This window comes from Lissotriton helveticus, chromosome 3_1, assembly GCF_964261635.1.
Source record: "Lissotriton helveticus chromosome 3_1, aLisHel1.1, whole genome shotgun sequence".
NCBI classification, from domain to species: Eukaryota; Metazoa; Chordata; class Amphibia; order Caudata; family Salamandridae; genus Lissotriton; species Lissotriton helveticus.
In genome coordinates, this window is record NC_136061.1 from 671,800,868 (window position 1) to 671,814,457 (window position 13,590).

Here is a 13,590-nt window from a genome sequence, read left to right on the forward strand (position 1 = left end):
AAGAGGCAAGATTCAAAACCCTCAGATAAGGGTGAGGAGAAGGGTAAAGACCAGAAGTCTTCTCAAGGGCCCCACAAATCTTCATCTGGTGGGGAGTCACTATCCAACAAGGGTAAAGGCAAGAAGAGGCCATGTTGTCAAATCTGTAAACAGAAGACCCATTGGACAAGTGATTGTAACAAGTCCAAGGACTCAACTCCAACCACCACTGCCCCTTAGGCAACGGTTCCCCCTAGTTCAGCTCCAAGTGGTGGTACTCAGAATAAGGGTGTAGTAGGGTTAAAACTGGGATCTGAGATGGGCTCTGGCCTAGTCAGATTTCCCACTCAGGATGTGTTGATCTGTGATGGAGGCCTGGATATTGCCTCCATATTTGCCAGTCCCAGTAATCTGGGCAAATATGGACAGCAGCCTTTGATAAATGGAAAAGAGGCCTTAGCATTCAGGCACCCAGGAGCAAGTGTCACCATGGTGACAAAAGATCTTTGTACCAAGTGACCAATGCTAGCAATGTCAGGATAGACCATTCCTTTCCTTGGCAGTTGTTAACTTCACCTGGGGAGGGGTAACTTGCCCTAAGAAGGTTGTGGTAAGTGCAGGCCTTCCTGTTGATTGCTTGTTGGGCAATGATTTAGAAACTTCAGCTTGGGCTGAAGTGGAACTCAGGACTCATGCAGAAGTGTTGGGTATCCCTTCAGATGTGTTTGCTATGACTAGGTCACAGGTAAAAATATATTTCACTGAACAGGCCCTGGATCTTGGAAAAATGGACCAGGTGCCTTCCAAGAGAAGGATCAGGAGGGGTAAGGCAGTGTCTTCCCCCCGGACTCAGAGTACAGATCAGTCTCTTGATGGAAATGATCTCAGTCCTGAAGAAGGAACAGTCCCAGAGGAGCTTGAGCCTGATCAGGTTGAGTTCTTCGGGACAGGGGGCCCTTCCAGGGCAGACCTGAGCCAGAAGCAGCTTAGCTGCCCCGCTCTTGAACCCCTTAGACAGCAAGCTGTTGCTGAGGCTGCTGGGAGTGCCAGTGGGTCCCATAGGATCTACAGGGATGATGGACTTCTATACTCAGAGAGTAGAGACCCCAAGCCTAGTGCTACCAGGAGGTTGGTTATACCTCTGAAGTTTAGAGGCTTCCTATTGACACTGGCACATGACATCCCATTAGCAGGTCACCTAGGCCAAAACAAGACTGGGGACAGGATTGTCCCTCACTTTCATTGGCCTCACATGTCTGAAGACACCAAGGAGTTGTTTGTCTCCTGTGTCACCTGTCAAGCCAGTGGTGATGCAGGCGGTACTACAAAGCCCCCCTGATACCACTACCTGTGGTGGGGAATCCCTTTGAGAGGGTTGGGATTGACATTGTTGGTGCCATGGATCCTCAAAATGCATCTGGGCACAGATTCATAAGAGTGGTGGTGAACCATGCCACTAGGTACCCAGAGGCAATTCCCCTTAGAACTACCACAGCTCCTGTTGTGGCTATGGCCCTCATGGGAATCTTTTCCAGGGTGGGCTTTCCTGAGGAGGTAGTATCAGACAGAGATGCATACTTCATGTCTAGTTTTTTATCCTGAGTGGAAAAGCACCGCTACACAAGTAAATCTCCACCAATCTTTAGGAGAATAATAAGTCTTTGAAATGTCCTCTTATAAAGACGCTGAGTCGTGATGTACAAAAGTCAGTGTTCCTTTAATGATCCACTTATAGCCAAGACACCAGCCAACGCGTTTCGTTCTGTCAACCAGAACTTCTTCAGGGCACAATCAGTATTTCCAGTCGTGTAGTATTTCAAACGAGTTCCTTATTTTCAATGGTTTCCTGTATTTCAGGGTTTCTATATTTGGTTATCCTATTGCCGTGGGACCGAAAGTCTAGGTGCTTCAAATAATTTCAAGATTTGTGTCTAGGTTGTTTATTTATTCACACATAAAGCCTTCAACCTTATATATTTCAAAGGTTAATTTGACGTGGTCAAAAAGTCCCAAATCCTATTCTTTAAGGGCAACCAAAGTAATATCTCCTTACGGCAATAACCTGTTCGGTCGAACCGGATATCATAAGGTCTGTGTCCCGGAACTCCAAAGCGTGATCGTCTCTACTCTACAGGAGTAGAGACGATCACGCTTATATATAATATAGAAACCCTGAAATACAGGAAACCATTGAAAATAAGGAACTCGTTTGAAATACTACACGACTGGAAATACTGATTGTGCCCTGAAGAAGTTCTGGTTGACAGAACGAAACGCGTTGGCTGGTGTCTTGGCTATAAGTGGATCATTAAAGGAACACTGACTTTTGTACATCACGACTCAGCGTCTTTATAAGAGGACATTTCAAAGACTTATTATTCTCCTAAAGATTGGTGGAGATTTACTTGTGTAGCGGTGCTTTTCCACTCAGGATAAAAAATAGACGTTTTTTCCCAAGGTTGGGTAATGCTCTTGGGACAGGGAGCATGTGGAATGTGCACGCTGCCCTATTGAAAAATTGATTAAGTTGGTGATACTTGGATTGGTGCTTTGTCTTTGTGCTTAAGTGGTCCACTGTCCAATTCACGTTGTAACAAAAAACTTCATGTCTAGTTACTTGACCGCTTTGTGGAAGGAGTGGGGAATAAATTACACATTTACCACCCTTATCACCCACAATGCAATGGGTTAGTTGAAAAGTTCAACAAAACCCTCAAGGGCATGGTTAAAGGTCTCCCAGAAAACTAAACTATAGGAGAGAGGTGCACCCAAAATATCAGTTTGTGTCACAATCAATTATTGTCCTCAGGCAGTAGATTCAATGCAAAGCTCTTCTTCTTTATTATAAATCAACAGAAGTTCATTTCAAACATGCTGGAATTTCATTTCCAGTAGCTGAGCTGTGCTCCATAAATTAGATCAAACTCCACATTTTAAGTCAGCCGACCTTTCTGTAAGGGTGGTTTTTTTTTTAACACTTTATTGAGGCAGATGTGCAAACCACATTATCATATGAAGAAAACAGAGTAATGGTACAAATTCTGCACGTACGGCAGGTAAGTAGCTCAATTAACAGGTGGATGGGTACAGCAAGACAATCATCCGGTTTGCACCTTACAGCATGAAAACTGTTACAGTAGAAACATTTTCCAATAAAGCAACTGAAATACAAAGTAAACAATACCAATAGGTCAGAAAGCAAAGAAAGAATAAAAAGGGGCGACAATAATGATAATCAGATTGCAAGACTAGCACAGTAATTCTATCAGTATCACATTTAGCGGCATCCTTGCCAATGACCTCCGCACTGGAAACGTATACCAGGAGCCATTCCACCCAGGAAGGAGTTGGGCCAGCGGCATGAGTTCATACAGTACCGAACCGTCTGAAAGCGCTGAAAGGTGGGCTGTGTTAGCGTGGCGAGGACTATCACCCGCGTCGGCCTGAAGACCCCTACTATCGGGAACCGCATCGGGCCCCCGTCTATCAGGCCCCAACTCCACACCAAAAAAGGAAGTGGCCAACAGTCGCAGAGGCACAGCCAGTGTGGAAACGCGGAAAGTGGGATCCAAGGGCTAGCCCACCGCGGTCGGTGTATTGGGATGCAGGGACTGGGAGGGGGCCTCTAGTGTCTGCCGTGAAATGTATTGGCGGTACGGACCCCAAATATCTGTAGGGCGAGAGGAGGCCGGGAGTTGGTCAGAATACTCCACACTATTTACATTGCAGAATGCCACACTCCTTAGCCAAGCGGCAACTGAGGGAGCACGTCTCGAGCACCATAGCAGCGCGATCTCCCTCTTGGCCAGAAGGAAGCAGACCGATGCCAGTTTGCGGAGCGTGCGGGGAAACTTTGACATATATCCTATCAAGGCAATCTCCGGAAGGACCGACAGAGACAGACCCAATATCGCACCCAGTGTGTTGTGTATTTCAACCCAATAAGAATGCAGCTTCGGGCAAGTCCAGGCAAGATGAGCAAAGTCAGCCTGAGGGGCATTGCATTTAGGACAAGTATGGGGACGAGTCGGGTCTATCCTGTGGGCCAACGCGGGGTGTGATACAGCCTACGAAGGAATTTAAAATGTATAAGTTTGTGCCTGCTGTTCATTGAAACTTCCTTGGTCATGGCACAGCCTGCTCCCCACTGATCGTCAGTTATCTGGATGCCCAGATCTAGCTCCCATGCGGCTCGCACCGCCTCGTCAGACACTGGAAGGGAGGACAGGCAGAGCCTGTAGAGTTTAGACACAACATGGGCCCCCGAAGGGTTCTGGATGATGGACGTGAGGGCCAGAGTGTCATCAGGCGGCAACGGGAAAGTGGGGAATGTTCTGTAAGGGTGGTTGATGTGCAGTGGACCACGAGGAGTGAGCACCAACATTCATTGAATATATTTTCCCTAAAATTAGTAATCAACTAGTGCGCTGTGGTGCTAAACCCTCACCGCTGGAGCTGGACATATAGAGTCTCCCAGAAAAGCTTAAGCGCAGATGGGACATACTTTTGCCCTGCCTTCTCTTTGCCTACAGAGAGGTTCCACAGAAGGGGGTTGGTTACAGCCCATTTGAACTTCTGTTTGGACATCCAGTTAGGGGTCCATTGTGTCTAGTGAAAGAGGGATGGGAGTTACTTCTCAAACCCCCTAAACAGGATATTGCGGACTATGTACTTGGTCTCCGCTCCAGGATGGCTGAGTACATGAAGAAGGCAACTAAAAACCTTGAGGCTAGCCAAGAATTGCAAAAGGCCAGCAGCCCTCCAAGACAAGTGGAGTGGCCCTCATACAATAATTGAGCAGAAGGGAGAGGTTACCTACCTGGTGGACTTTGGAACTCCCAGGAGCCCCTATAGGTAGCTCCATGTCAACAGGCTCAAACCATATGTTGACAGGGCAGACATGGACTTGCTCATGGCTACTGATGAGGGACAGGAGGAAGAGAGTGATCCACTCCCTGACCTGCTCTCACAGAACCCTGATGATGGTTCAGTTGATGGTGTAGCCTTGACAGGGTGCCTCACTGTCCAGCAGCAAACTGATTGCAGACAAGTTCTCAATCAGTTTAGACATATGTTCTCACTGACTCCAAGTCAGACTACCTGGTGCACACATGAAGTGGACACAGGGGACAGTCTGCCTGTTCAAAATAAGATTTACAGGCAACCTGACCATGTCAGGGACTGTATCAGGACTGAAGTCCAGAAGATGTTGGATTCTGGAGTGATTGAACACTCAGATAGCCCTAGGTCTAGTCCAGTAGTCTTGGTACCAAAACTTCACACCCAGAGTGGTAAGAAAGAGATGAGGTTTTGTGTTGACTACAGGGGTCTCAATGCAGTCACTAAGACTGATGTCCATCCAATACCAAGGGCAGATGAGCACATTTAACCTAACAGCTGGCTACTGGCAAATCAGACTAGCTAGGGATGCAAAGCCTAAAACAGCATTCTCAACCCCTAGTGGGCACTACCAATTAGTGGTGATGCCCTTTGGTTTGAAGAATGCACCTGCCACTTTTCAAAGGTTGGTGAATAAAGTCCTTACGGGCCTGGAAGCCTACAGTGCAGCTTATCTTGATGATATTGCTGTCTTTAGCTCCACCTGGGAGGATCACCTGGTCCACCTGAGAAATGTTTTGGAGTCCCTGCAGAAAGAAGGCCTCACTATCAAGGCCACCAAGTGCCAGATAGGGCAGAGTCAAGTTGTTTAGCTGAGCCACCTTGTTGGTGGAGGTCAGGTTCAACCATCGCAGAGCAAAATCCAGTCCATCGTGGACTGGGTTGCTCCAACCACCCAGACTCAGGTCAGAGCTTTATTGGGCCTGACTGGGTACTCTCTGTGCTGGGTGCACTGTGGTGTGCTGGAGTGCACATGGGTGGCTGGCGTGCACTGTGGCGTGCTGGAGTGAACTATGGCGTGCTGGGTGCACTGCGGTATGCTGGAGGCACATGGGTGTGCTGGGTGCACTGGAGTGCACCAGGGTGCGCTGGGTGCACTTTGGTATGCTGAGTACACCAGGGTGTACTGCCTGCACTGCAGTATGCTGGAGTGCACGCGGGTGTGCTGGACTCCACATGGGTGTGCCGGGTGCACTGTGGTATGCTGGAGTGCACATGGGTGATCTGGGTGCTCTGTGGTGTGCTGGAGTGCACCAGGGTGTGCTGGAGTGCACTAGGGTGTGCTGGAGTGAACTATGGCGAGCTGGGTGCACTGCGGTATGCTGGAGGCACATGGGTGTGCTGGGTGTGCTGGTTGCACTGGAGTGCACCAGGGTGTGCTGGGTGCACTTTGGTATGCTGGAGTACACCAGGGTGTATTGCGTGCACTGCAGTATGCTGGAGTGCACATGGGTGAGCTGGGTGCACTGCGGTATGCTGGAGTGCACATGGGTGAGCTGGGTGCACTGCGGTATGCTGGAGTGCACATGGGTGTGCCGGGTGCACTGCGGTATGCTGGAGTGCACATGGGTGAGCTGGGTGCACTGCGGTATGCTGGAGTGCACCCGGGTGTGCTGGAGTGCACTACGGTATGCTGGAGTGCACATGGGTGAACTGCGTGCTGGGTGTACTGCAGTATGCTGGTTGCACTGCAGCATGCTGGAGTGCACATGGGTGTGCCGGGTGCCCTGCGGTATGCTGAAGTGCACCGGGGTGTGCTGGAGCGCTGCGAGCTCCGCTGGGAGGTGAGTTGGGAATCAATGGGGGTCGGCGCCGGCACCGAGATTGGCTAGTCCCGCAGGTTTTACACTCAGAGCACTGAGACCCCCCCCCCCGCTTGGATGCCTCCGCGGGAGTCGGGTCTCTTGGCAGCAGCTCTTTGCATAAGGGGTTTCACACGGAATACAGGCTGCGTGTGCTTCCCTTTTGGTCCCTTAATATGGAAAGTCTGGAGGGGGCGTACGGAAGGGGTGGAAGTTCACTGATCTCCCCGGCTCCCTTCACCTGGCCTGCCGCTCGCATCTGCTCGTCAGGGGGTGCATGCAGAGCCCTCGGAACCAGTAAGGGGGCTCTTCACACCCCATAGGGAGGGGGCGTCTCAGCAGCAAGAGTCGTTTCTCCCCTCCACCCCTGGGGTGAGGGCTCGCCTCTGTCACCACGAGGACAATGTCCCCTTATCCTCCCCGTGGAGAGTGGGCTGATTGCAAAACCCCCACACCCAGGCCATTGTTGGATGTCTGACTCCACCTCACATCCAGGCGCCTCAACACAACAACAAGGCGCTGCTCTGCTCTTTATTTTATTTGTTTAGTCGCGGTTTTCTAGAGCGCGGACTTGGATCATGGGCTTTAGAGCTTTTTACAACAGAGCAAGATATGTGTCCAGGGTATCAAACAAGATACAACTGCAAATTAGTAACTGGAAAATAAAGTGTAGCATCTGACCTTGCCAAGAGAAAGTTTGCGTTAAACATACGATTGTTTTAAAATAAAAAAAGTCGTCGTGCGCTGCAATGTGTGGGTGTGATGTGTATCACTTATGACTACTACGGGCTGTTCGCCCTACAGAAATCCTAATGTAAATAAATGTATACACTAAGATATGAAAGAGGCGGGTGTTGCCTGTGTACCCCCACACACTCTGAAACTCTTATTAAGACTTCCCCAACTCACTCGGTGAAAAGTTAACCTGGTTCGACCACCTCCCCCATCAGCTGAACTTGCCCCCGCTTTCACCCACCCCCTGCCGCCTGGAGGGCCCCCCGCTCAAAAGGAGAGAAGTTGAACATGATTGCTTTGGGGGAGTGGATAGAAGACGCGGCCATGCAATATCGGAGCCCATGACAGTAGGCCAGGCCTAGAAGTCTGAGCAGAGAAGCAGATAGCTAAAGAGCTACGTCTAGCTCACGAGCTACTCATTGGAGAAGCGAGCCTGCTCTTTCTAAGGTGTATGTATTTCAAATTTCTTCAATATGCGCCAGTGCGCATCACGAGAATTACAGGCGTTTCAGACACAATAACAGTATTTAGGAGTTATACAGTTGTTAAGACATATGTTACAAGCAGTAAGTTAAAAAGAAATACAAAGTTCAGGGTAGGCTCCACACAACAACATATTCTATTCTGAGAGCTAGAACGTTCAAGTTCTTTGAAACTGTCTAGACAGATGTCGAGTGGATAAATACACACACTGAAACATACAAACCATGAATGAGTTTTGTAATAAGACTGAGCTCTGGAGAGTGCGCATTCCAAGGGCATCTTTAAAACAAACACGAGTCTAAATCGAGCGGAAAAAATGTTTTGTTGTGACGATCGTTCAAGTCACTTACTTTGTGGGGCTGACCCCTACCTATTGTCCCAAGTTAGTTGTGAGTCGTTCGTCCACACCATTCCTTTCTTTGCCCTCGAGCACCTACATTTTCCCAAATGTTTTATTACAAGTGCAGTACTCCAGATCCCAGAATGCAATACAAACTAACGCGGGGGCACTACCAACGATCGTGGAACCAACGTTCTCGGCTGTGGGGCTTGCTATGGCTCCGGCGAGGTGCGGTTAATAGGGGTGGAGCGTAAGGATGGGTGGAGGATAATGGTCCCGCCCAGCCGGTGATTTAAATTGGCCGCGCACCTCGTTTCACACTCACTTTCCTTCCAGCCGGAGTCGCAGCAGAGCAGGTGAGTGGTGATCCGCGTAGGCAGTGTTTGGGCTTTATTCCGTGCCTTTCCTTTTGTTGAAGGATTGGGGTGGATGTGGTGTAATACCCCCCACCCCCCGGGTATTTCTTGATACCATGCTTTCGCCCAAGCTTGCAGTTTACCAAAAAGAATGGGCAATCTCTCCCGGCCTCTCTCTACCTTGCCTCAGCGGATAGACCTGGTTGTTTCTGTTTGAGCGTCCGATCGCCTCTTATCCGTTTCTGTTCTCTTGTTTGCACGGGTCCTCTTTCTTGCGTCTGTAGGCTTGCTCTTATTTTGTAAAGCATGAACACTCCTCAGAGCATTTGCGTTTCCTCTTGCACCTATCCCTTGTTTTATGCGCCATTCCCAACCTCTCCCGGAAACTGAAATTTGATTTTCATGGCCCCTTTGCCTTCACCATCGTGGGGGAGTGAAATCCGACCCAACCCTGTGCACTACTGCCTGTTGCCCTCACATTCAAGGTGACTGACTTCACTAGCCATGACCAACCGCCAGGCTGTTTTGTGGCCCGTCCCCACTATAGTGTTTAGCCCCGATCGGCGGCCATTGACGCTGATCTCTTCCCCCCTCCCCAACCCGTTTCATTCCGGTCCCACCTGTCTAACCACCGACTTTTCACCACCAGACACCAGCGCCGAACTCTGCCAAAATGGGAAAGGAAAAGATCCACATTAACATCGTGGTCATCGGCCATGTGGACTCCGGCAAGTCCACCACCACCGGCCACCTGATCTACAAGTGTGGGGGCATCGATAAGAGAACCATCGAGAAGTTCGAGAAAGAGGCAGCCGAGGTAAGGAGGGGTTCGGTGTGGGAGCACGGCCTGCGGTCAGCAAGAGGCCCGGGGTTAAGAAACTTTGAGAATACGTCACAGAGGTGGCGTGTGTCATGCTTGGCCGTTTGTACTGCGGCTGAACACTACTATCTAGGTATGGCGAATGCAGTGGCCCCTTGGGCTGGATTAGGCGCCCCTAAATGGGATCAGGCAGCTGAGATAGAGGGTTCGCAGACTATGAAACCAGCATGGTTTTGGTGGCGCACATTGAAATGCCCCAACGTGCTGCATGTTCTAGCGCAAGGCCTCGCCGCACTAATGTTACGGGCGCATTCGTTTGTCATGCGTGACCCGCTAGCTTGCTTGGGGAGTCTGTAGCGCGAAGTAAAAGCTCTGGTGCAAACCAAGCAGCTTGGTGGGGCTGTAAGGGCTTGCACTGTTTTACTTATTTTTCATGCTGTATTTTTTTTTTTTTAAACCTCTGGTTTGCTTCCTTGTTACCTGCCTACTATGTAATGCAATTTCCTTCTGTTTTTACAGTGTGTATGTAAAGCGCTCTGATGCCTACAGGTTAAGCTAGCGCTTTATAATACTTTTACAATTGCAACTGGCGCGGGTTGAGGTGCTGGTTTATAACTACTTGATGTGTTGGCCATTGCAATGGCGCGGTTCAGGACTCGATCACTCATTAGGTGGCATGCTGAGGGACTGTCTGAATGCCCCGTTTCGTTAATATTTACTCCCTTGTTTGAGCCGGTTAGGGGATTATTAAATACCTCTTCGTACATTCTTAGATGGGCAAAGGATCTTTCAAGTACGCCTGGGTGTTGGACAAGCTGAAGGCGGAGAGGGAACGTGGTATCACCATCGACATCTCCCTTTGGAAGTTCGAGACTGCCAAGTATTACATCACCATCATCGATGCCCCCGGGCACAGGGATTTCATCAAGAACATGATCACCGGCACCTCGCAGGTACGTGGCTTTTAATGAGGCATCGTTTTTACTTTACAGCTCGCACCTTGTGCCCAACATATTCTGTTAGTAGACGCGTCCATTCCACTTTGGAAGGCTTTGACATCTTACTGATGTAGTTTTTCCATATAGACGAGCGTTTGCTCCTATAAACTATTCCTTTATATTAATCTCGGATTTCAATGGGGGGGGGGGGGGTAATGAGAGTTCTTACTTGGTCTGGGAGGAACTTTTAACTTTATATGCCTTAATTCTCAGTGGGTCATAGATTCGCGCATGGGCTCTTGCAGTAACGTAGTAACGTATATTTGATGTGTTACGGTTGTGTAACTCCTCCGGTTTCTTCCCAGGCTGACTGTGCGGTGCTGATTGTTGCTGGCGGCGTGGGCGAGTTTGAAGCTGGTATATCCAAGAACGGACAGACCCGCGAGCACGCCCTGCTGGCCTACACCCTGGGGGTGAAGCAGCTGATCATTGGTGTGAACAAGATGGACTCCACCGAACCCCCCTACAGCCAGAAGCGTTTCGAAGAAATCACCAAGGAAGTCAGCACCTACATCAAGAAAATCGGTTACAACCCAGCCACAGTGGCATTTGTGCCAATCTCCGGCTGGCACGGGGACAACATGCTGGAGTCCAGCACTAAGGTGAGTTTCCGGTTTTCCTAGGGGTTGGAATTTGGGTAGTCTGGAGCTTTAGGGCAGTGACTTGCTGGCGTCGATTTGGCTTGGCTGTCTGTACTGATTTACCTATGTACTGCCTGGGTGCTAGTTGCTGGGGCAAGTAGACCAGGTGTCTACTTTTGTGCAATACAAGCTATTACTATTGTAAAAGTGATTACATCAGACTATCTCATTGGCAACAATATGTAAGATTACCAACATTGGTCACCTAAGTGAGTCCGGCACGGCGGCCAGCAGTAATGTAAAATGGGCTTTGTCATTGTGGGATGTCAAAATGTGTAATCAAAAGCCATAGCTAAAGTGGCACCACGGTAGTAACAGGAGTAAATTCACTCATATCAGCGATTTTTTTCTTCTCGTATTTCAACAATTTTTCTCCAAACATCATCTTAGTTCTGACAATGCACACAATTAGATCTCAAATACACTTTAAGTTTTGGTATAAATCAATTAATTCAGCCAAGCAACATTTTTACAATGTAGCAGGCATGGCTCTAAACAATAGCTACTTGCAGGAAGCAAGAGCTACCAGTACCTCACGAGCTACTTGTTGGAGAAGCCTGGTGTAGACTGAAGGGCGGTTGGGATATTACTCTGGTATGTTTGGGCAAAGCCAAGTATTGCATGACTCATTTAACTTGACCTATTTCCAATGTTAACATGTTGTCTTGTGTTAGATGGCCTGGTTTAAGGGCTGGAAGGTTGACCGTAAGGAGGGATCCGCCAGTGGGGTCACCCTGCTTGAAGCTTTGGACTCCATAATCCCACCCAGCCGTCCTACGGACAAGCCCCTGCGTCTGCCCCTGCAGGACGTCTACAAGATAGGAGGTGAGTGGCGGGTGTTGAAATGAATATTAAGTTCAACTGCACTCCAGGCCGTTGGAATTTCATTGTTTGCAAACATCTTATTTCAATTTTGCTTGCAGGTATTGGCACAGTCCCAGTGGGCCGTGTGGAAACTGGTATCATTAAAGCTGGCATGGTAGTGACCTTTGCCCCCAGTAACGTAACCACTGAAGTAAAGTCTGTGGAGATGCACCACGAGGCGCTGGTGGAGGCTCTCCCCGGTGACAATGTTGGTTTCAACGTGAAGAACGTGTCTGTGAAAGATATCCGAAGAGGGAATGTAGCTGGTGACAGCAAAAACGATCCCCCGATGGAGGCTGGGAGCTTCACAGCCCAGGTGAGAACTGACTGTAAAATTGGGTGCATGACCAGGGTACCATACCTCCTAGCATTCTAGACGGCCCCCTCCCCTTAACATGACTAGTTCATAAAAGCAAGTCCAAACTGAACCCTAATGTTCCTTTTTTTTTTTTAGGTCATTATTCTGAACCATCCAGGTCAGATCGGCCAGGGATATGCTCCTGTGTTGGATTGCCACACCGCTCACATTGCCTGCAAATTTGCTGAGCTGAAGGAGAAAATTGACCGAAGATCCGGCAAGAAGCTTGAAGATGCACCGAAAGCACTCAAGTCAGGAGATGCAGCCATTGTGGAGATGATTCCAGGCAAACCCATGTGTGTGGAGAGCTTCTCCAACTACCCTCCTCTTGGTGAGTGCCTTTATTCTTTTTGGGGTAGCTGTTCTGCGCCCTAGTTGGGTGTGTTGCCTAATCAATTGCACTGTTGTGGGGGGGGTAATTTGGTGTTATGGCGATGGTTCAATTTTCATGACCTGTCCATTCTTCCAGGGTGCTTATTTGGTCCTAAACTTTAGTGCCTTCTGGCTCTCATGCGTTGTTTTTGCTCTCTTGCAGGTCGTTTTGCTGTCCGTGACATGAGGCAGACGGTAGCTGTCGGAGTTATCAAGGCGGTTGAGAAGAAGGCTGCCAGTGCTGGCAAAGTCACCAAGTCTGCCATCAAGGCCTCTGGTGCCAAGAAGTAAACTCGACCATCCACTTCTAGATGTCATGGGCAGAAATCTCCCCCTCTATAATATGGCAATACTTGTGCTACTGTATGTTCTGAAGCTACTTGTAAATAAACTTTGCGTGAAGAACCCCTTGCAGTATTGTACTGTGTTTTAGGAGAGTAGCGCTGTGCTCCGTCTTTAGTAGCACTAACACAGTAGTGCAACTTGGCCATCTGGCTTGCTCTTGTCTTGGTACTGCAGGAGACTTGTGCAGGTGGTTGCAGAAATAGGATGTCTTTCCACAAGGAGGTCTGCGCACATGTTTGCGGTGCATTCAAGCTCAGTCAGTGGTGAGGTCTGTCTTGGGGGAAGGCTCTTATTTATTTTGCTCTTCGTACTAACACAGCCCAGGTGTGTTCTGAGCATAGCTTCTTTCCACCGCTAACCAAGTCGGGGGAAGCCTGGAGCATTGCCATCTGCTTGGAGCCTAGGGCATAAACTAGTGTCACTAGGAAGTGCGTTTTAAAAAAATCCTTTTCTCTCGTTTGACATTAGATTGGTCTTATTCCCCTACAGAATAAAAAGTAACCATAGCTTTCAATAGTGTGCAAAGCAACCCTTCCATGTGAGCAGTGGGATTGGAAGCATGCTTGGGTTGGTGCCCAGCACACTCCAAGGACCATAC

General features: G+C 49.0%; 1 protein-coding gene across 1 annotated transcript; it reads left to right on the plus strand.

Moving 5' to 3' along the window:
- Window positions 1-8,571: 8,571 nt before the first annotated feature.
- On the plus strand, window positions 8,572-13,046 carry LOC144822848 (elongation factor 1-alpha, oocyte form-like). Its single transcript, XM_078680803.1, has 8 exons — window positions 8,572-8,594; window positions 9,244-9,411; window positions 10,188-10,367; window positions 10,718-11,014; window positions 11,728-11,878; window positions 11,977-12,233; window positions 12,372-12,606; window positions 12,811-13,046. Exons 2-8 carry the CDS (start codon window positions 9,268-9,270, stop codon window positions 12,936-12,938), a joined length of 1,392 nt encoding a protein of 463 aa, XP_078536929.1. The 5' UTR covers window positions 8,572-8,594; window positions 9,244-9,267; the 3' UTR covers window positions 12,939-13,046.
- Window positions 13,047-13,590: the final 544 nt, after the last annotated feature.